The sequence below is a fragment of the Dendrobium catenatum genome, unplaced genomic scaffold, assembly GCF_001605985.2.
Source record: "Dendrobium catenatum unplaced genomic scaffold, ASM160598v2 fragScaff_scaffold_586, whole genome shotgun sequence".
NCBI lineage: Eukaryota > Viridiplantae > Streptophyta > Magnoliopsida > Asparagales > Orchidaceae > Dendrobium > Dendrobium catenatum.
This window is the reverse complement of record NW_021319048.1, coordinates 206,014-230,247: the sequence shown is the minus strand read 5'-3', so window position 1 is coordinate 230,247 and position 24,234 is coordinate 206,014. Positions and strand designations below refer to the sequence as shown.

General features: G+C 35.3%; 2 protein-coding genes across 11 annotated transcripts; one reads left to right on the top strand and one right to left on the bottom strand.

Annotated features, from left to right (window-relative positions):
- Positions 1-1,053: 1,053 nt before the first annotated feature.
- On the top strand, positions 1,054-21,831 carry LOC110115320 (CST complex subunit CTC1). 10 transcript variants are annotated; one of them, XM_020848514.2, is made up of 19 exons: positions 1,054-2,197; positions 2,476-2,594; positions 2,683-2,757; positions 2,847-2,928; positions 3,088-3,150; positions 3,276-3,353; positions 3,475-3,666; positions 3,960-4,061; positions 7,465-7,746; positions 7,837-8,253; positions 8,387-9,004; positions 9,085-9,176; positions 10,983-11,196; positions 11,293-11,410; positions 15,198-15,523; positions 16,090-16,265; positions 16,387-16,663; positions 18,869-19,110; positions 21,571-21,831. In XM_020848514.2, exons 1-16 carry the CDS (start codon positions 1,127-1,129, stop codon positions 16,258-16,260), a joined length of 4,020 nt encoding a protein of 1,339 aa, XP_020704173.1. In that variant the 5' UTR covers positions 1,054-1,126; the 3' UTR covers positions 16,261-16,265; positions 16,387-16,663; positions 18,869-19,110; positions 21,571-21,831. The 10 variants fall into 10 exon arrangements, with proteins under 10 accessions (XP_020704173.1, XP_020704180.1, XP_020704178.1 ...); XM_020848521.2 differs by lacking the exon at positions 21,571-21,831 and having other exon boundaries at positions 7,837-8,066; positions 8,166-8,253; positions 18,869-19,413; XM_020848519.2 differs by lacking the exon at positions 21,571-21,831 and having other exon boundaries at positions 2,850-2,928; positions 18,869-19,413.
- LOC110115324 (RING-H2 finger protein ATL48) lies at positions 19,626-21,131 on the bottom strand. The gene is made up of 2 exons (XM_020848527.2): positions 20,902-21,131; positions 19,626-20,005 (listed from the first exon to the last, which is right to left on the bottom strand). Exons 1-2 carry the CDS (start codon positions 20,984-20,986, stop codon positions 19,821-19,823), a joined length of 270 nt encoding a protein of 89 aa, XP_020704186.1. The 5' UTR covers positions 20,987-21,131; the 3' UTR covers positions 19,626-19,820.
- Positions 21,832-24,234: the final 2,403 nt, after the last annotated feature.

The window sequence follows — 24,234 nt, the reverse complement described above, 5'->3', positions numbered from 1 at the left end:
ATCTTTACCGAACCACATAAATCACCATGTTCTTTGTGTTGTTTTATTGTGTGTTTTTTTTTTTCTGCTTTGTGTTTGTTTGTACAACATTTATATCACATTGACATGCATTCAAAGAATATTCATCTTATTTCTCAGAAAAACACGCGCATGCCTCTTAAATTTGGAGGTCTCGGCATGACCGTTCCCAGTAACCTTAATTATGCCTATACTTGCTCTTTGATCTAACATGTCCTTAAAACTTGCAATTTGTTATCAAAATGGTGGAACCATAAGTACACCTCGTTCTAGAAAATTGAGCAATAATTAAATAACTAATTGCTGAAATGGTTTAAAAGTGGTTGCAAATAAATTCAAAGATTTAAAACTATAAATACACCTGTAGCTTTTCATCTTTTATTTTTAGCCTAAGCGAGATTATATATGTTTTGCCCTTGTTTTATGTCTGTGAGTGGAAAATCCTCCTTCAAAATGTTTTTGTATTAAAATTTGCCTTTCTGGTGTTAAGATTGCATGCTACCTATCAATTCGTTGTTTGTTCTACTTTTCATAGAGAGAAAGTATTAGCATAAGATTTGTACATAAAATATATATTACTCCGTGGATTCAGTTTAATAAGACAATTGAGCTATAATATTTAAGGTGAAAAGACTTTCACGAAACTGAAGGCTTATTTCAATGATATTGGGTTATTCATGTTTCATTTATGGACGATGATAATCAATATTTGTTCTCTCCATCTAACATATTATTCCTTTAATCTCATAGACGGCCTTGGTATTATGCTCAGGCAAACAGGGGCGCCCTTGGTTTTACATTCGCTCTCGATTTTCATTCATCGGTAATATTTTGTTCCATTTGAGTCAAGTTTATCTTCATAATTGTAATTTATTTGAAAAAAAAAATCTTCTTAATAATTGCAGCTTTTATAATTATATGCATTATAATAATGAAAAAGAGATGATCCTTTAATTTACCCCAAAAGAAAAATTATTGTATGATAATAAAATCATTTCAATCACTATAGAACCCATATAAAGAATGCAGCTCAAATATTGCACAGCCTTCCCGCGCAAGCATCTCATTTCTAAACCCTAACCCAAAGCAGCCTGCTTCGTTTCGTTCGATGCCTCTTTCAATGGCAGAAGTGCGCATCATCACCATATCCGATCTCCTGTCCCTCTCTTTACCCCTCACCGGCGTCACTGACCTCTCGCTCTCCCTGTCTTCCTGCTCTCCCCCCTTAAAGAAACACAAGCACCAACCTGCTAAAGTTATCGAGGCCGAGAATCTCACCAATCTCCTAATCTGCAACAAGCATTTAAACCCCGAGCTCTTCTTCACTCCCTTCAAATGCCCCGTCGTACTCGTGGGCACCGTAGATCTCCCCACGGATCCTTCTGATCACTTCTTTTCATTCTGCGATGGTTCCTCTATCGTATCCTGCGCCATTCTTGATTTGGACCTCAGGATCATCGGATGCAAAGTACATGTTCTCGCTTGGAATTTCCTTCCTTTCAAGGACCGGAGGGGAGGGCTCCTGGAAGTAATTCGATGGAGCACTTTTTCACCATCGCTCGCGATGCCCAAAGACATGCCTGTTCTGTCTCTGCGGAAAGGTGTGGAATTGTCGAGCAAAAAAGGCGTTGTGGGTGTTCTGAGATCAGTCAGCCCAGTATTCACCGTTCCTTGCCGAAACACCGGGTCTGATTCGGATTCTATTGGTTTTCTTGCAGAGTTATTTACATGCAAGTGTAATCTTTGCTCCAAATCATTTTATATGTATCGTTTCGATTATTCTCTATGGATTCAGAATAGCCATTGCTTTTCTGTCTCCGACTTTGTTTACTTTCTAGAGCCTTCTTCTGGGTGGCGTCTTGCGCTTGCTAAACTTGTTGGGAAGGTTGTTATGGTCTCAGGATTGAAGAGAAAGATGATCTTTGTTGGTGAGAAGATATCGTATGCCATGTACGTCACACCTTTGGAAACGTCGGTTTCGTTAGGTCGGTTACCTTTGGAGGCTATGCAGCTTGGAGAGGATGTTAGGGCAAAAATGATTGAGGATGGTGCAGTTTATAATGGAATTATTACTCGAGTTTACATGCAAGGGATGGCTGTTGAGTTGGATGATAAGGTTTGGCTTTTGGTCACTGATAGCAACCTTGCACCACTAGCGGCTCTAAGGGTCGGTGCTATTGTAAGTTGGCTATATTGGAACTTTTGCACTATCTATGAATTGACGTTGGAATGCCCTTTGTAAGATGAACATTTCTTGTGGTTTATTAGTTTAATGACAAGTGGGGAACTTGTTTTTTGTAATTCTAGGAATGCTCTAACTCTTTTGCTCAATTAATCCATCTCTTTATTTATTACTCTCCTTTTTTTGATATTTGCTTGCCTTGTAGATTTCTTTCTGTTTTTTTTTTTGGTTCATCCTGTTATATCATCTTTTTTTTTTTGGGTACTTGCTTGTAGATTTCCATTCAGAACTTTCAATTGGTTCGTTCTGTATTGTCTTGGATTGAAACCAATCTGCTTGTTTGTTGTTCCAGAACTGCCATAGATGTGAAGTCTTTTTCAATTTCTGATACCAGGTAAAACCTGTTTTTTTATGTATCTCAAGTTCAAATCCGCGATGGACATGGCATTTACATTTGTGCTATTTGTGTTTACTTGAAACAGGTGTCACTTTAGGTCTCAAAGTCCGAGCTTGCTACTGAGGTTTATCGAATCTCTCACACCTACTGCTAAATTTTGGTATATCTGTTATTGATTTTCATGTTCATGCTTCCTACTGCTATTATAAACATTAATGACCCATGATTCGCACTTTTCTTGTTGAATAGCAGGTCACTACTCTTGATCTCTTGTTTCAGAAGAAAATTTGCCAAGCTCTTATCTAACAAGGAAATTCTTGGCTCAAGAAATGTAATTTGCCTTTTGCATTGTAGTTGCGGAGCTTTTTTTTAGTTATTTGTAAACTTTACAGTTAACTGGGAAGCTGTTGATCAAAAAAATCAAACTTGATTTGCTATAATACTCCCGGTTCAGATTGGCTGACTATCTGCGTTTTTAAGTTACCTCCAGAAGGAAGGACTGGTTCAGGCTTATGCACGTGCATATTTGCATTCAAATTTTATTCAACCTCAAGTGAGTAATCTGAATTCTATGCTGTTTTTTTTGTCATCTTTATTATTATATAATATCAGTTTCTAAATGTTTTCTAGGACTTGAATTGGTATACTTTGTAATAAGATTGCTGTTCCTTGTGACAGCATGGGATTTTCATGGACTTTTGCCAACATGGGCAGTCTGCTATCAAGTATGAAAAGAATGGACCACCCCTTAAGCTGGTGAAATCTGTATTCTTTCCAAATTTGTTTTCTATCTGGCTCACACTTGCTTACTTAAGTGGCTGTTCGAGCTTTTGATTGCTGCAGAAAGCTGCTCACTTTGAGTAAATTTTGCGCACAGGTAGTACCACTATCTAACTTTATCATCAAATGTGAAGTGATATGGGCATCGGCGTTGAAGGAAATTCCGTGTCATGGTGGAAAACCTACAATTGTAGACAATGTGCCCTGCGAAGGAATTCCTTCGTCTCCTATGGTTAGAAGAATTGTATCAAATGACATTTTTGGCTGCATTTTGATGGGCATTATCAAGGTTAGCAGAGACATGCACGTAGATGTGCAACTAGGCATGTTCTGATAGATTTTTTTTTTCTTATTTTTTATTTATTGTGTTGACCGTTTGAGAATGGATCTGGCGACTTGTTTGATTTCCATTAAAACTTACAATCACCAGTAATGCTAATCTTGCTTTTTATCACAATTGACTCTTGATCTCTTGACCTAGTAGAATGTTAATTTATTTTCCTTTTTTTGCAATAATCTGAAGAACTAGCATTGCAGTGATCATAATATTTCACAACTTAAAATTTTTTTTTTAATGTTCAGATCACCTCTTCAGGGAAGCTGCAGCTTTTTGATTCCACTGGAAGTATAGATGTTGTGATACCAGATATTGTTTCCGGTTTCCATTGTCAGGGCATTCATGAGGTGATAGACTGCCGACTTACTCCGCGTTCCATCAGACTTATTGCTCCTCTATTAGCAATGATTTACTTGCACTTTTTCATTGCTTTAATACAGCCTAGGCTCTGTTTATATTTAAAATTATAATTTTTTGATATTTTTTTAATTATACCGTTTCCAGTCATCCACTATTGCTATCTTGATTTGCATGATTTTATTTAAGTATATATTTTTTGGTTTTAGTTTCATTTTTTTTTAAAGTTTAAATTGAAAGCAACAATTTTCATCTCCATTTTGCTTTTATTGTCAATGAATAGTTCATGCTTGATTCATTGTTTTGTTTTGTTAAGGCTTTGTATTATACATAACTTTTTTGAATGCGTCAACAATCGTCAAAGGACAACTATTTTTTGGCTATGTTCCATTTGGGGAAGGGTGTGGCTATAGGTGTTTCTAAAAGTAGGTGTAAAATTGTTGCGGTAAACATAGATTTTTATTTTTTTTTAAACATTGATAGGGCTGTTATATTTCTCATTCATTTTTTATATAGCCAGACCATAATTTTTTTACCGCTACCACTAGGATTGTAAATGACCAATATGCTCAATGAACTACTCCCAACTCAGATTGGTTAGAGCTCATTAATGAATGTTTAATTAATTAATATAACAGGTTTGAACATTTTATAAATACTTGATTGACAAAGAACATGCTTGACCAAGTTGGTGTTTAATTGTCTATGATTATAAATGATATCATTTAAAGCTCATGAATAAGCTTCTTAACAAGCTCAATAATATATTCATCTAAGAATTGATTACAAATTTATTTAAATGTGTTTATGTGGGACTTCTATTATTTTTTGCAACACCAGCTACTTGTTTAAGCTTGTTAGATTGATTGCTTGTTTATTAGTTTTTTCAGTTAAAGTCTTATATTTAAGTAGGGCTGTAATCAAGTCAGGCCAAGCTGAGTACATTTGGATTTGATTTGGTTATATTACAAGTTGTTCATGTCGGCTTGAGCTTGATTTGAGCTTTCATGTATATGTTTGTATTGCTTGTTTAGATTTTTCTATGCTTGAACTTGGTTTGCTTAAGTTAATCAAGTACGTACTTAAACAAGCTAAAAATTTGAGCGAGTACCTGGCTTCTTTTATTAACAAATAATTTAACAAGAAAATGAATAAGCAATTTAATAAATCTTGAATTATATTATAATTTTTTGACACTTATTAAACCAAAAATGAACAAACAGGTAACAAGCTTTCTTGGAATTATATAATATAAATAAGTACCAACAGAATCATTCATTGAAATGGAGAAATAAGAAGTAATTGCATTAAATTTATTTAAATTCTTATAATAATCTTACCAAGCTGTCAAAAAATTTTTCTAACACTAATTTGAAATGAAGGGCACCAGATAGACGGTTTGGATATGTTAAAGTTATTATGGAAGCAATTAATTAATTTGAATTTTATACAAGAATAAGAAAGCATTTCCATAGACTTAGTTGTAATATTTAGATTAAATCATGCCAAATATTTTTTTGGAGCAAGCAAGTCAAATAGTTGTAATGTAAAATTTTGAGAGTAGTTGAATTTAGAAGATACAAGGTCTTTCGCTTGTTATGAATTGCTATTTCTTTCACAGTACCTCTGCTCCTTCATATGCCTCTAGTTTCATGAATTCTTTCTCTAGCTAGCTCTTGTTGTGATTGTCTTAGGTTGTCTTGGTCATTGAGGCCTCAAGAGTTTTGGGATTTTGAAAATATGGGATGGGAACTGGAAAAATAGCCTAGATTAATAAACAAAAATATAATATATTTCTAATAAATAAATAATCAATCAAATTTTAATTAAATAATACACAAGCTATTATAGAGCTTAATATCAAATATTTAACAAGCTATTTTTTATTTTGTTTAATAACAATCGAGATTTTTGCTAAGATGAATAAATGGGTTGAACTTTGTTAAGCTTGGTCTATTTAGCCTGAGTTTGAAAAAAAAAAAAGAATTTGTTTAATTACTAATTTGAATGAACTTGAACGAATTTTAATCGAATTTTGTATGAGTTATTCATCTAGCACATTGGTTCACTTACAACTTTGCTAGACAAGTCAAGCAGATTGAGGTTTATGCTATGTGACTTTATATTTTAGGTTAATGATTGATTTGGCTCTAGGCCTGATGAAAGCTTACATTAGGACTTGGTTATGTTGACGATGAGTCCAGACATTTTGATCATGCTAATGGAGATCATTAACATGTTCGGCTTTCTTGGAGGCCATAAATCATCTTTCACTCCCATGTTGTTAGAGTTTGGGCTTCTCTATACAGGTTAATTTTCATATATGAGGTTTTGTGTCTTTGATGGTTGAGTTCGTCCATTAGAGGAGGGTTGTTTTTGTTGTATGGGTATGTGAGTGAAACAGAGATTCTGCTTCAGGAATGTTGTTAGGCTTTTTAACTTTATTTAAACTGGTAGTAAGAAACATACCTCGTCTCAGAGCTGCTATAGCCAAAGAATAATTGAGAAAAATGAAGGAAAAGTATTGAAATTTTGCTATTTTTTATGGATAATAAGAAAGTGTTGAAAGATGTGGTTTTATTTTGTCTTCTTTATGTGTTAGTACTTATGGCTAATCTCTGGTCCAAGGACCTTGTATTGTTCCCTTCTTGTCATCTGTATCATGCTCCATTTCTCTCCTATCCACAATAAATATTCATGGAAGCGATATCCTAGTTTGTCCTAACTTATTATGAAATTTCGATCAAGTGTCAAGCAGTTTACGGCCCCTATTCATGTAATTGTAAGACATTAATCTCGGTATTTGACCTGATAAGTTGATGAACTGTTTTATTATTCATGTACTGGTTTGGGATGTGAGAAGATATGAAGCTGTAGAACAACCTCCATCTGCCCCTAGGTCTTATTTTTTGCCTTTCACTTCAAACTTTCTTTATTTGACTTAATGTTTCTGCGAAGTTGATGCTAGAGAACATAAATTAAAATTTTATGTTTCTCTTTTTGGTGCCTTAGAGGTCCAAAAGTTTGGAGAAATTCATTGATGGTTCTTTGGGTTTTTTCTGCTGTACTTGAATTACATATATTTATGGTTTTGTCAGTAGCAATGCCTGTTGGTTTACTTTCTTTCGTGTATGTTGTTCGAGTTATGCTTCCAAACACTACAAGTCTCTGCCAACTAAGTGCCAGCATATTGAATTTGCAACTCATATTTTAGAGTTGTAGCCATCTTATTCATATAAATATCTTGAAATAGCACATTTTCTCTAGCATGTCATCCTACTTTTGTTCTTTTTCTTCTTGTTTAACTAATGATTTTCATTGTTTGAAGAGTGATCTAGTCTATTCCATCACTTGATTTGATTATCATAATGAATAAAGTTTTTTTTTTTTCAGGTTAAAGAGTTTAAGGTTGTCCTAGAAGGCCCATCCATGCAAGTAGAATCTTCCGAGTTGCATTCTGCCGAGCTACTTTCATGCAGGAGTTTTTTTGATGAGCTTCCTGTGAAGAAAAAAATCAGTCAACTAGTTGTTTATGTTGTTTTTTATCTTAAGAATTCGACTTGTCTTAATGCGCCTATTAATCTTCCTTTATGCACGGTCGATAAGAGCAATACTAATGCTAGTGGAATTGCACACCTGCTTCTTGTGACCCACAAATTTCCTGCTGCAAAGAATGTATGCTTCATTGTACTCTCAATTACCCATATTTTTCTTGTTTTGTTTTACAAAGGTGTATTGTTTATTTCTGTTTGAATGCTGTTGCAGTGTGAGTTTGACAGCGATGCATCACACAGCTCTAGCTTGTTTTCTGAGGCTTTACTTTTGCCTTATGATGCTATTTTCCATAATGAAGATGCACACAATCACCCATCTGGCCATTCCCTACAGAAGTTAGATGGAGAGCCCGTTTATTTAAGTGAACTTAATATTCCACAGTTGAGATGTTGCAGAAAACCAAACTTTGTTGAATCAATCTGGGATTCACCTGATTCTAAGTATGATCTTAAACGGGCTGAATTGAGGCCCGTTTTTGCTTGTTTGCTTACTTTTGGCAGTAGTCCTCAAAAGCCTCATTTTACCGGATATTTATGCAGTAGAGGATGTTCTGTGCTGGAAAATAAGTCTGTTGGTCTACATCCAGTTTTGTTAGAATTCATATCTGATAGCTTCATCAAGTATCAGGTGCATTAGTTTCTTTGCCCTATAGGAATCCATTTAATAATATTTTTCTTTAAATATATATATATTTTTCAAATATATGAACTCGTCTACCCTGCTATAAACATGATAAATTTGTCTTTTTTGAAAACCTCAGTCACTGCAAATTGGTGGGTATTACATGATGAAGTGTTCCAAAGAATGTCCTTTATGTTTTCAAAAAGTCAAGAACAAAGAAACTTCTTCCAAGGTTTTATTGAGTTCTAAAACGTCTCTTTGGAAAGTTTTTTTCTCATTTGGCATGGATCAGCATCAAGAACAACCAAGGTATCAGACTTCCAGCGACAATTTAATTAGAGAGTATCAAACAGATTTGGTAAATGTCTGTGAGAGTGATCTGGAGTTCCAACCGTCATGCACTCTACTGAATGATATTTCAGATGTGCATTTAGCAATCACTCGGGACTCGATGGCGCCTTTGAGCCAAATAGACCTCTTAAAAGAGGAGTTACTCAATCACTTCTCTATGCTGCAGGAGGTTTTAACAGTGACATCATTTATTCAGATTATGAAGTCTGACAAATCAAGCTCTTCAAGTCATGCTAATTCACAACATGGAAGCTTGGTCAATTCAAATCTCATTTCAATTCGTGGAAACATAGAGAACATGCATTTATTTTTCAAGTTTGGGTCCTTTATAAGCAATGAAAATGTAGTCCATAGTCATAGGAGAGACGAGTGTATCTGTTTACATGTCTATGATGATCAAAACATGGTAATTGACCTTTAGTTATCTTCTATTTCTGTTCTTCTGTTCATTTATTTAGTCAATTGATTCACAATTTTCTGCTTCAGATTTATATACAAGGTAAACTACATCATTATACTTATCCTGTTGGCTTGGGCCCTGGAGTAAATGCAACATTTCACCGGGTACTTTTGAAATGGTATGCATCGTTCCTCTATTACAAATTGAGTTTTCTCTGGAACGTCTATGCTGCAGATTATTAGATACATAATAAAAATGTGATTAATATGCCTTCCCTTGATCATACTTATAGAATGCGTTTTTTAAAAAACTATGCATAAGTTTTTTTTTTTTTTGGTGAGATAATTGACAACCTTATCATATTTTACATAAGTTTTTTTTTTGGTGAGATAATTGACAACCTTATCATATTTTACTATGAACTAAAGTAATAAGCTTTGTTTAGACGCGCCATGCACTTTTTCCTTTTAGGATCCGTTGGTTTCTCATCCATTGAGCTGTTTGATGAGTTGATACTGCAGAGTGTTAATTGTTTGAAGATTTGAAGTTTCTATATTTTGGCATGTTTTTAGGAGCAAGTTTGGGTAGCTCAGAAAGTGCTTAGCCAAAAACCCTATAAGTACTATAGAATGAATGGAATTCTAGCCTATTCATATGGTTTTGTGGGACTAAGTTCCATGTGTATTGAATCGAGTTTTAGTCATTGGGAGAATTTTGCCATGTCATAGTTATTTGGAGCAATCTAACTAGCCCATAGAGGGTTGGAGTCCTAGGTTCTTGTCCAAATACTAATAGTACTAAGGCAGTGGGCCCTTAGCCCCTACCACTTGTATGAGGTTAAAGTTTTTTTTTTTAATTTTGGTATGCCCGTTTCTAGACGTATTTATTCATGACTCCTAAGGTTAATTATTTTATGACATTTGCAGAGTTTTCATTTTGATGTTGTTTAAAATATTAATTTCTTTAATCTTTTTATTTTAAAACTTTTATGAAATCTAGTGTTTCAGTTGCGGAAATTTAGCTAGAGTAAAAAATATAATTTTATTTTTCAAACTAGATCACGAACTTCGTTGTTTTTTAAATCATGATAAAAACTATATATATTTTTGACATAGAATTGAAGCAAACTGGGTAGATTATATTTTTCTTAAACAACAATATAAACGTTACACTTACACTAGGTGCACAGGTATATAGTTATTAAGAAAAATGGCAACATAAATGGAGTTGAACTAATATGAGGGATGCTTTTTATTTAGAATTACTAGCATACGGGGTAAAATATAAGGCAGTTTTTGGTTCTTTATGCTATTTGTTTCAATTTGTTCAGCCTATTATTGGGCTTATTATCACATCTCGTGAACTTGTTCGTTTGGATTTAAATTATCAATAATCCTTAATGAGGAATTTAAACATTTCTAATATGACTAGAGTACAACCTATGTTTTTTTTTGGCTATAAACAGCTTATTGCTTGTTGAGGAGATTCTTTACATAGCTGTGAACCAGTTGTAGGTCCGTAGTCATTTAGAGATTTCAATTCATGCATTAGATGACGACAGCAACGACATCAAGCCTTTACATGATTTTTTTTCTCTATCGTGTCCTATCAAGTGCCAAATTCTCATTTAAATTTAATAAACAAAGATCATTTCTATACTTTCTAACCAAGTATTTTTAGGTCAATTTGAGCATTGGAGCTAAATTAAAACATAAAACCCATACTTAAGATTGCTAGCTATAGATCTCAAAATTTTCTATGTATGCCCTTATGAAATAGTTGCTTGTAGCATAATTGATACTTGTGTTGTCACATGTGTTATTTTCTCTTCAATGATTTCATTTTAATCTATTTCTTGAAACTTATTTACTTAACTTTGATCTTATATTTCTAGACTCATCTGAATAATGAAATAGTTTCTTTTTTTTTCCCTTAGTCAAAGAAATGATTTTAGAACTATCTTCTAATACATTCATTGTTCCAGCTCTTCAGATGGATTCCCCAAATTGGTTCTGACCTCTGTATCATTTGTTGTAATTAATTCTGTGAAAGAAACTGGCTTTCTATACAGTAAACGACTGACCATGCGGCCTCAGTTTGATAGGAATAGTGAGGACACTCTCAACTCTGTTTCACTAAGTTTGATCTCAAATTTAGTTCAATTAATGGACATCAAGCGTGTTCGGTTGCTCAGCAGGGTAATGCTGTGTATTGTTTCACATAATTATGATTATTTTTATTGGACATTTGGGTGCCTGATAGTTTTACACAATTTTTTTCTTTTGTGTGGCAAGGTTGTAACAATCCATTATCTTGTGTTGAAAAAACTTGAACTTGATCATGGAAGATCAGGATCAAGAATGGAGATAAAGATGCCATCAATCAAGATCTCCTTAGCTGGATTTTTGTTGGGTAAGTTTTGCTATTAGATATATAGTGAATTAATTTGCAAGGTTGTTATTCTCCTACCATCAAAAGAGGGTAATGTGAATTCAATTTTTTTTTTAAATACTCCTCTAGATAATTCTTGTCATTGATGCGTGAATTCTATTACACCAAGTGTTTGAAAATAGAGTTAACAACGCTCACACATAAAGATAACACTATTTCTACTAGCAATGCACAAATAAAATAATATATTTAATATAAAAACTTTAAGAGCCTTACATTTTTGTGCCGTATACATGTTGAACACACATCAAACTCATCCAAACATGGATTTGACACATCAAAATTGTGTATAATATGTTTGTTTTCCAAATTTTGAGTTAGAGATGAGCAAGACTTGAGTTAACATGGTGGGGACATGCACAAGATAATTTTTTTTCCAGTAATTTTTGTTGATCGTCAATCGATTTTATGTTGATGAATATCACCAATCGATTTTATGATGAGCTCGAAAATCACTTCAGCTCATGAAGAGCCAATGTCTGGCTGGGATTATCACTAGGATTCACTCTCAAACAGTTTCTTGCAAGTAAAGTCGTGGCACATGTTCTCTAACCGGTGGTTTTGCTGCCAAATTACATCACATGTAAACAGTTATAACTGAGACCCTCTGAATTGGGTAGTTTTGCTGCCAAATGGCACAAATAAATTACAGTCATGGTTAGAGCTCATAAGCTCCCTAATGATTTTAAATCCTTGAGTAATGAATCAATATGATATAATCGATAGGGCACAAAGCCCTCTGTCAACTAAGGTGGACTCAAATTTATCTCCTTAGACAAACATTCACCCCAGGTCTATAAGGTACTCTTGGACGAAGCAATCCATGGTTGCCGATAAGGATCCTTATATTAGGTTGGGTTGACTACCTCTTTTGACTAAGTAAACTAGGAACCATGATGGCTCAGGATGATTGAATCAAGGGATCTTGATTGGGCTAATCATCATTTTCCCCCATCATCTGCTTTAACTAAAAAGATAGTGAAGTTTATAATTTTAAATATCAAATCCTTAAATACCAACTCATGCTCCTACTATACGCCAGATGTTTTATATATATGGATACCACGTATCTGTTTGAAGACTAACCTTAACCGAAAGTTCTCTCTAGTTATTGAGAGGGTTAATTAACTATATGGGCTTGCTCCTATGAACTCAAATCATAAAGTCATCGTAAAATGAGGGCGAGCTATGGGTGATGTCTTATTCACAATCCAATCTGCCTTCTGAACATTTATCCCAGAACCTACTTGTTAAAATTCTCCTCGACGACCCGAAAATGAACGAAAAAGAAATAAAGGGGTCTGCGGAGAGGCCAGGGTGCAAATTTTCGGAGCCCACAATTGATGATTTTGATGTAGATTTGGAACACCTTTGTATAAGTTTGTGGAATAGTTTGAACAATGAGCATGCTTTAGATTTTATCCCATGTACCAACAATCCCTTTTATGGTTATTAATAAGTATTATAAATCATCCAGTTCTTACTTCTTATTAATTAGTAGAGTTCTAACAAGTTCTCCAATGTTACTATGAATTAGGTGGAAAGGTTTGGATGGTTTACATGGCTGTAGTGAAATGTTACTTCGGGTTTGTTTAGCAAGAGCACATGTTCTACAATTGAGGAGTATATTTTTTTGTTCATAAATATTTTTAGATGTATGTTTTATCGGTAGAAGAAAACTAGGATGCTCCAAATGCTTATGCCATAATGTAATATTGGAATTTGAGGAGGCAACAAGACCCACACTATTATATGGAGGTTATATGGAGGTTCAATGGTGAAAAGCTAGTATAGCCCATCATTTCATCAGAACTGCCAATCATTCTCCTTAAACTAAATCTTAAAAAATATAATGGAGGAAAAATCTATCATTTTATATTTCATATCTTTTATCTACTTACTAACTGATTATAAATTGTAACCTAGGCACATATAAACATCATTCAATAGCATGTTTGACACGAATTGTTTCTCATCCCACAGCTTGAGATATCCTACTATCAGTCAACATGCATCAATAAGCTGACCAATCCTAGTGTAGGTTTTGAATGCATTTGGTGATCTTATAATATGATAAAATGATCTTGTATCAACAATTCAACATGTTTAGATTTCTCAGAGCAAGAATAATCTGTTTTCCCTTATTGTGATGTGGAAAGCATAATTTTCTTTACTTCTTGTGTGTCACTTAGAAGCTCTGATAATGTATCCTGTCTTCTCTCTTTCTCTTCTTAGAAGCATGATTGATTAGAATCATTCATAAATTTAATTAAATCCAATTAGCCTGTGTCGAGTTATTTGTAGAGATTGACTTACATACATATGGCGAAAATTTAATCAATGCCTCTCGTAGAGGAGATGTCCTGAATTGCTAAGTTTTATGATCCTTGACGGAGCAAGAAGGAAAGACACCTTTTGAGTAGGTGCAAACTCCAAGACATAGGAGAGAGAGAGGAGAAAATAGGAATTTCTTATTCCAAACAAAATTGTATAGCAATATGAGAACTATTTATAGAAAAAACAGTGAACCAAATCCATTGGGTCATTTATTAGACTGATTAGGTAAAACTGTAAATTAAAAAAAAAACAACAACAACAACAACAACATCAAGCCTTTATCCCACTAAGTGGGGTCGGCTACATGAATCCTTTTTCTCCATTGTGTCCTATTAAAAGTCAAATTCTCGTTTAAATCTAATAAAGAAAGGTCATTCCTTAGTCTTCAAAACTGTAAATTAAAAAAAAAAAGTATTAAAACATTATGTATGAATACATATAGTGCTTGGCAGTTTGCTGTCTATTTTTATGAAGATGTATTTGTTTCATTCAACTTTCTTTCTCTTTGTTGATAAACCTTTATAATCGTCTTGTTGTCTTTTGATCATTCTTCCAAATATTTAACCCAATTGTTGCAATGTTTCTGCACCGTCTTTGTATCCAATTGAATGTATTGTTTCTTAACACTGAGCCTTCATGGAGTGCCATGATCTCCAATGGAATTTCACTTACTGTTAAAAACATGCCTGTGATACCATGAACAGACTGCAAAATATGAAAGAACAAATTTTCTCTTACATTTCTTATTGAAATACATAATATTTATACACTGTTACCTAAAATCAGTAAAGTGATTGAAATATGAAGTAATTAAACCATATTTGCTCCCCTTATTTCTTATATAGCGTGAATGTTGAGAATAGTTGGAGCTACACCTATGGAATGAATTGATGCCTATTAAAGTCAATATGACATTGTATAACTCATGGACAACATATTTTCAACCAAAATACATGAAATTATGTCTGTGATCTGGCCGGAAGCATGGATTGAGGACTTGATTTTGCTAAAGATATGAATTAAGCTTTCATGCATTGCCGTGCTTCCAACAAAGGAGGCATAGTGGAAGGAGCGGCAAAAGCTGAAATGGAGAGTTTTTGCGTTCAATTAAATTTTAGCTTTTCCAAATTAGCTTAGTGTAAAAATAAATAGCTTCTCCTGATTTTACTGGCACATGTCAAGTATGATATCTGTTCATCATCACGATGGCTTGGTGCATCTATCATTGAAATACATAATCAGAAAATGATTTGAAGCATTTTGGATATTTTGCTGGATATTACTGAGGGGTTTTGAACTTAAATTCTATAGAATCATATCATTGGGTTCATCTGCATTAACTCTTATAACGAATTGCATAAAAGTGAATTGTCTATTTGTATTTTATTCATTTAAAATTTTTCTAGTTTAGATGATGGGTCATCTTTATGCTGTTGTTGGGCTGATGGCGAGCGAGCAGAAATGCTGCTTCGATTAGATAAAATTTCATGCCATCCATTCTTCCAATTTGGTGACAATTCAGTGAAGAAAAGTTTTAGATATCATGAAACGATTGGTCATCAGTTGGAAAATATGCTAAGAAAGCACCAAAAGGTTATTATGAAAAACCATAGAGCAGTACCAGATGTTTCATCTTTGGATTTTACGTTTTATGTTGATTCCAGTGAAATCTTCAGCAGTGCAGAGGAGAGCCTTCTCAGATTTGTCATTAGCAATGCTTGTCAGGGATCAACTTTTGTAAGTTTGTCATTCCTCTTTTATGTGAACTAGTATGTTATAGTTTTCTCTCTTCGTGTACAAGATCAATAAATCTCATTATTGCATAGCATGTATCCTTGATTCGACTGGGCTGATCCATGGGCCTGCAAAGCTATCCTATAACAGCTCCTGGTAGGCTTTGGCAAAAATGCATGCAGCAAGCTTTACGCTTTGTAGTTTAGAGCATCTACATTGTTTATCCTCCAAGTTCAAGGGTTTTTGGCTTTAGCCTACCCAAAAGATCAGTCTATTTACTATGTTCCCTTCTTTTTGCTTTGACCTTTCCTTCATTTCTTTATCTGATGTATATTCTCTCTTCTTTTATTCACCACATCGCCCTGGATTTTCTGCTTTGACGTTTCATTCAACCCAATCTCTCTGCCTGGTTTCAATGCTTGAGATTGGATAATCAACTGATGAAACCATTCTCACCGTCTCTATGTTTACATGGGCTGTTCTTGCAGAGAATCCTGGGCATGGCAATTAGCAATTATAGTAGCAATGCATTCAAATCTTTTCTTAAGCTCGTTTTCTTGTTTTGGCAGAATATTAGTGGTCATTTGATGGATTCAACTGCTTTGGGTTTGTTGGACATGGAAAGTAAGGATTTGCAGGATATAGTACGGCCATTACCTAATATTTGGGCTGCAGAAATTCAGCACAATAATTCCCTTAAACAAGCTAGAAAGTTGCTTGATGAGCTTTCAACTGGATAAGATAGGTATGCTTGAACTATTCAACTTCAGATATTACCGGTGTATTTGTGCCTCAAGTTTGATTTCCCTGATGTGCTCATCTTTTTCTTAAGGACTAGGGTTAATGAATACAGTTTTCTGAAACAGGCTCTCTCCAGGTTGTTTAGTGATACTTGAAGCACTTTGCAGTTGAGATCTATACGGCTGCTGATTATTCTAAAGTTTGGCTGTTGAGATAGGAGAACAAAACTATTACAGTGTGATCATTGCCAATTGCTGCTCATAGGAATATTGGAAATTCCAAATTAAGGAGCTTATTTTTAAGACGCCTATGAACTGACTTCCACTTGACAGCAATTCATTCATTGTTGCATATATATGCATCTAAGATGAAGTGGCCAGAAAGTTATGGATCTCCTTCTCTGTGAGTTTCCTTTTCATTACTGTCTATATTTGACGTGCATGCCATTTTCAATGATGCTGTTCTTCTTTAATTTGTTTATGGAGATGATTTTTATGGTGCACTTCAAAATAATGAATAACCACCTGATAAATTTTTTATGTTCTTAATAGGGAATCTCATATGCATATGAATAAGCTAATGTTTTTTAATACATATTTTTGAATGATCATGGGATTCATGAAGGAACCAATCATGATAGGGATTGTCAAACTCATACATTAAAAGTTCTGATTATTGGATTGATCCATTTTTTACCCTTATATTGAAATCTACGCGACTACGCGCCTCTTCATTTTTTAGCCCTCGTCCTCTCTTGGCGTCTTTTTTTTCCCTTTTGATATACTTTTAAGTTATTTTTATTATAATACTTTTAAAGACGTCTATATGTACTTTCACATGTTGTATATAATCATATATAGAATTTAAAGTAATTATGGTTACTTTTATATTTTTCTGCACATATAGAGTTCATATAGGTTTAATATAAATGCATAATTATTTAGAGAATCTTGCATGTAGGAATAAATTATGAAAGGCGATGTGTGCACTAAGGGCATCTCCAACCGAATTCTATACGTTTGTTTGGCGTCCGTGAACTTCTCCAATCGAACGGCAAAATACGCGTCATTCTCTCGTTCGTGAACAGTGTAATCCAATATTGGCGTCGCACTGCTTACAAACACATTTTTGGTGGAAATAGAGCGCGGAGGGGAGAAAGTCTAGCGTTTGTGGTTGAGAAAGAATATATACGAAATATTCTTTTTTGTGTTAAGAAATAGAGTTCAATTGAAGATGAATTACTGCATTTTGAAGTATTACTGCATTTTCGAGTGGAAAATGAGTTTTTCATTTGGAGATGATCTAAGATGGGGCAGTTGAAGCGTGCTATAAACTTATATTTACTTGTTGAGAAGGGAAGAAATAGGGATATAAATTGAAACAACATATTCAGAAGAACAGATAGATTAATGCCTTAACGGCAGCGAGTTAAGGTAAAGAAATAAATGATCTTATGGCATGGAGAAAGAGGGAGAAATTAATCCGTAGAGGTTGCTAAAGAAATGTTGTAATTTTGTTGGATGATATAAACTTAATTACAGTGATAGTGACAAGCATTTTTACAATCACAAATGATTATTTGAGCACCACTACAAAACAAATTGATAAACTTAATGATTCATGACTATGTACGATGGACTGAGTGTTGATATCTCACACTACATTCGGATGGCTTTTACGTCCAACTAGTGAAGCACATGCATCACTTAAAAAAGCACAATGCTCTAATGATGTTTGTTTCTTTTTGTTTTCATTTATTTTTTAAACAAAGATGGTTGAAAATTTAATTTTCTAAAAATTCAATTCAAGGATGGGGATGATGAATACAAAACATGCTACCATCAAAGACTCAATGATAATTTTTTTTTATAATAACTGTCTAAAATATCCTTTGCCTCTCCTGAAATGGATCTAAGCTTTATACCTTCTAAAACTAGTGATGAGGGATATTAGCCGTTCTTCTTTCTAATGATGTGATAAAGTTTACAAACTAGTATAGTTTGGAAGGGTTGTATGCTGTTAGGTATACAGCTCAGAAGGATATCTATTGTGGACGGGGTTTATAATGTTTTTGAAAATTGACAAATAATTTTAAAAAATTGAATTATATGATGAATTATATTTTTTAACTTCAGATCAGATATTAATATTTTCAAAATCTTTATATTCGGAATACTTTATGCTGTTTACTTCAAAGCAAATATCCCCTTAATTTGCAAATAATTTATTTTCAAGCTCAGGCTTTTAGTTGGAATACTGAGAGACATTATATGCTGTTTGATGGATACATCTTCCTACATTTTATGAATTCTAATTAGCAATGTAGTCAGGTTACAATAAGTAATATTCTCCTTGTTCAGTGGTTGGTGGTGAGATAATTCATAATGATTTGTGTTTCCCATCCTTCTAAATATTGTCTAGATGATTCTCGTATAATATTTTTCTGGGATTTTGATTCCATGATTATGTAGTGTTGCGGAAAATAAGCTAGTAAGGTAATTTCATGGAATCATGTATAGTTTTATGCTTTTTGCTTTTTGTTTATTATTTTCTTGTGTTTCAATATGGTGCTTCATAGTCCATAATGAAGCTTAGCAAACACTGCAGAAATATATGGGATTCTCAATCATTTGATGACAAGGTGACGTTGGAGATGGCTGTGAGGCCAGCAGCTCAACTGCGACAGCTTTGTGATGGTGATGATGCAATTGCAGAAGTTTAACTGGAGAATTGTGTTAATGAATAAGCCATGGCGTTGGTGTAACTCAGAACTGGATTGGTTGAAATCTGACCACCTGATCATGGAGAGATAAGATGGCTATGGAGATGGCAGCTAAAAGGAAATTATGGTACGCCAAAATAATCTTCTGTTTGCTCTTTTTTAAAGCATAAATGAGGAAGAAGCTCTGGTTCCAGTGTTAATTAGTGCAAGAAATCGCAGGAACATTTGGAGGAAAATAAAGTTATATCTTTTAATATATGTAGCGTCCATATTTCACATTAAGATAAGCAAATAGCGATTATGCATCACCGTTCTCGCATTTTAGCACTTGTAATTTTGATGTTGTCTCCTGATTTATGAGGGAAAAAAAAAGCTGTCAAGCTTGAATGTTTTATGTCCTTTTTTTTTTTTTTAAATGAGAGTTTGACTTTAAACATGACACAATGGTGAAAAAGGATTCATGTAGCCGACCTCACGTAGTGGGATAAAGGCTTGATGTTGTTGTTGTTGTTATTGTTGAACTATACAGCCTGAGTTAAATCATTAGCAGATTTTAGCTTCTTGATGGCTGCGTTAAAACCGTCTTCTTTTATATGTTTTGAGGATTCAACAGCTAGAGAGAGAGAGAATATACAAAGAACATGATGGCCTATAATGCTTATACGGCAAAAACCTTCATATGAAACACTATTGAGATTTGAGAGCCATATCACGACCATAAGAACACTCATTTTCCATACCTGATAGGGAAGAAAAAAAAGTTTTTTTTTAGGGTGGGTACAGTTGCATACTTGCATAATACTTTGTACACCCACCACTTGCAGTCTCTGAAGCCGCTCAATCTTTGCTCTTTTTGAACCAGTTCATTTGTTCCCCATAATAGTAAGCACTGCCCACCATTAAAGCAACAGTTGCTCCTTGAACTAGAACTCGAGCCCTCATCAGCTTTTGACCTAACTGAGAATTCCCTTGCTTGAAGCTCATTAAGCCTGCTGTAAGAACTCCTGCTGTGATAAGTGCTCCTGGATGACATAAAATCCCCATAATTATGAACTTACAATCACCTTGATTTTGCTAAGTAACTCAATGTCTCTGTTAATATTCATCCATTATACTGAGAAAAAACTAAACATAATGAATATCTAACACTTCATATTTACTCACATGACATTTAATTTTAAGTAAAAAAAAAAAATCCTTACATTTACCGTCAGTTAACTTCTCATTGATGCTCTTCTCTTGGCAAATTCCTTTGTTAAACTTTTTTTTTTTTAAATTTTTATGTTTTCTTATTTGTAAATTCTGTCTGATTATATTAGTAAGTTTAACTTCTAAATTTAATTTATTCTAGTTTATCTTACTATTATGGGCGGAATTAAACTCTCTTTTAGGATAGGAAGAATAAAATTGTGAAATACTTAATTATATATATAACAGGAAAAAAAAAGTTCCTTAAAATTTGAGCAACAACATAGTTAAAATGCTTGTTCTTCTCAGAAAAAAAAAAAAAAAAAAACAGGACCCAGGGTGAGCTCTTCCAATCCTTTCAAACAAGCACCTAACATGCCCAAATAACTACAAGATTCTAAAGGAAATCAAACTTTCTTGGTAGTATAAAGGCGATATAAAATCTGAAGAGCACATATCATTAAACTTTTCATCTGTGTTTCATTCAGGTAGAGGAGAAGCAGCCTGAAGGAATGCCTATTTAGACAATGTCGTAAAAAACTGCAACAAAATTCAAAATACGCTTATTAATTTTGCAGAGAGAACTAAACCGACTAATGAACAAAAATAGAATTTTCCAAAGAGGTTTCTTTATTATGTTTTAATATGCTTCCCATTTAAACAAGCACTCGTCTCTACATCTGTCACAAACTCCGAAACCCTAACGATAAATGAAGACATGGGGAAATACCAATGGGCACTAGAGGGTTCTTGACGCGCTTATTGTTGTCTGGAAGTTCCTCAAGCTTCGGCTCGGTGGCTCCCATCTTCGTCATCCACACACAATCACAACCATGTAATTTCCTCTTCCGTCTCGTCTTCCTCTCTCTTGGCTTTATAAAGTTGCCCTTGGACTTGGCGATGGTGAAGTCCGCTGCTGCGTGAGCATAGCCTGGAAGTCTCTCGATCGGGCTCGAAAAAGAAAAGAGCCTAATCATCCTGCCTATTATTTGTGTATAAATCCCACCTTGTAGTATCTAAAATATTAAAATTTATATATTTAATATTTAAAAATATATTATTTATATGCTTACACTTAAATTATTCAAATAAAATAAAAAATAATACCAAGTATAAATTTTCCATCACTCATCACCACGAAAAATTATTCTGTGCAATCACCGGACAACGTTCGGAGGCAAATCAGAGCGTGCCACGTCACTTTTTTGTTGTGCACTAATGCTGTGTAGCATTGTATACCGGGTGACTGGGGCGCTCTGATTAGCCTCTGAACTGTATAGTGACTGAACACAGTATTTTCTCCATCACCATGATGTCGATTTCGTTGCCCTTCTTCGTCTTTGATCCAACTAATCATTGAAAAGCCTTCTCTTACCTCATCTCCCTTGGTCTTGCATAGGAGGCTAGGAGCTCGTCCGGAAGAGCATTGATGGGCCCAAGTGGTTCAGGTAGGTATCAACAGGCTCAACAATGTGGGATCCAGTGGAGCTCCCAGGTGAAGGCATCTATGTGTCTGATGTGTATTTGAAGACCTTACAAGCGAGGGTGTCCATGAGCTAAGTTGTATATTAGATGAGCCCCTTTAATAGAATCAACCGAGTACTAGAAGATATAAATGATGTATTTTAAATGTTAAATACATAAATTCTAATTTTTTTTAGATTCCCTCAAAAGATAAATATTTATAATTAATGAATGCCTGAACTTTAAAGAAAATTAAAAAAAATGATATAATCTTTCTAATTTAAATATTATTATTGTCAGTGTTATTCTTCTAATTCTAATTAATTTGTCTTCATATTTAATCATAAAATCTATATCTATATTTATACTATTATTAAAGTGTCGCTTGTGAATCTTCCCATCTAAAAGTTTAAATGTAAATCCGTCGTTAACAGCCAAATGGCACAATCCGTCTTTATTTATCATTCCATCTATTCGCCACGAAGTTTACCGCTCTTCCTCCCTTTATACTTATCTTCTTCGTATCAGCGCATCTCCTAAATGAAATGGCGCCGTTTTTACGTTGTTATGTTATATACAATTATATGTTCTCGCGATTGTATGTCCCGCTATTCTGTGCTTCCCCCTGTCAATGCCTGCTTGCTCATCGAACTCAGCAAACATTCCCTTTCAAAAGGTAAACTTCTCACTGCCTCTTTTTAATTTCTTCACACCTCATTTTAGTCTGTTCAATTTTTTTTTCTATTTCGTTTTTGCTCGTCTTTCGCTGTCGTTCGGGTTTCGCTCCCCGAAGCAAAATGTATCCCACGCTTCTTCCTCTCATCGCACGCATAAATACACAAGTTCCTCAAAGCTCCACGACTTCGCCTATTTTTAATTTCTTAGGGTTTCAATTCGCCAATTTTACTGTCTTCTTTCTATTAGCACATACCGGTTCCCTTGTATCTAGGATTACTGTATTTACATTCAAGCCTATATTCTAGTCTATATATAGCTAGCCTTGTAACTGATATTTTTAATGAATTACTTCTTTCTTTTACATCTTCTCTCTCTTGATCCTTCTCCTCTCTTTCTTCCTGCAACTCTCTCATGGTATCTAGAGCCGAAAGGGTAGATCAAGAACCCATGGACTCTTCGAACCCCTCCTCCTCCTCCACATCCTCCACGCACATCGACAACACCGGCATGACGACGAGCATCCCTCCAAACCTCAAGTTTCTTGTCTCCAACATCAAGAATCTTGCTCCTCACCCCCTCACACCCGAAAATTACCATCCATGGAGCGTACAACTCCTCAAGCAATTTACGGCAAATGGCTTCGCCGGACATCTTCTCAGCACCGTCTAAGCTCCCACGGACAACCAGTCCGCAGACTACGCTCAATGGCTAGTCATCGACAGCAACCTCCTCTCCGCTCTATTCTGTACGGTCTCCCAATCCATCCTACCGTCTATCATCACGTCTTCCACCGCCCATGAAGCGTGGAATGTTCTTGAAAGAAGGCTTCAACCGACCAGCAGATCCCGTGTGATCCAGCTCAAGAACGAGCTATATCGCACACAAATGAAGGATCTCTCGGTTCAACAGTATCTCACCCGCATCAAGACAATAGTGGACAACATCTCCACATCCGGCTCCAAGATAGAACCGGAAGACGTCATGCTTCATATCCTCAACGGGCTACCGCCCATGTACAACTCGTTCAAATCCACCATCCGCAACTCGCTGCTACCCATCGATCTTGACACGTTCTACGCTCTCCTCTGCAATGAAGAGATCCATCTACAGCAAGAAAATCTCCAAGAACACTCCAGCAATGCCGGCAATCACAATGCTCTGTACGCCGCTTCGGTCAACTCCTCCAGAAATCAAAATGGCAACAATCGCCGCTTCAACAAACCCAAACCTCAGCCGCAACCTCAGACCCAGAACACCTATCCGTCCAACCCGCAAGCAGCGCCCAAACCTCTCTGCCAAATCTGTGGCAAGCTAGGCCACATTGCGCTTAATTGCTCGCACCGCAGCAATCCCAAATACGCACCAACAGATACAAGACATCCGAGAGCCCTCTTTGCAAATCCCACCGCCCCCATCAGCCAAGACTGGATTCTTGATTCCGGCGCTTCCACACACCTCACACCGGACGCGAATCAGCTGCACTACTCGACGTCCTACCAAGGAGCTGACACGGTCTCGACGGTGAACGGTAATTCCATTCCAATCAACAGTGCCGGTCAAGGCATTCTCCCCATACCCGACACATCCCGTAAGTTACACCTCAACAATCTCCTACACGTTCCCTCTCTCACCCACAACCTTCTGTCGGTATCAAAACTTACTACAGATAATTTTGTTTCGATTTCTTTTGATTCTAACGGCTTTGTAATCAAGGATCTACGGGACCATCGTCCGCTGCTTCATGGACAACTTCGGAACGGTCTGTACCATATTAGCATACCACCGGACAACAAGAATAAGGCTCTCACGGCGTACACCTCTTCCGCACACGTCTGGCACTCCCGCCTTGGTCACCCCAGCAAAGACACCCTCAACATTCTTGCTCGGAACAATCCCGACATCATCACTGTACCTAGTTCTT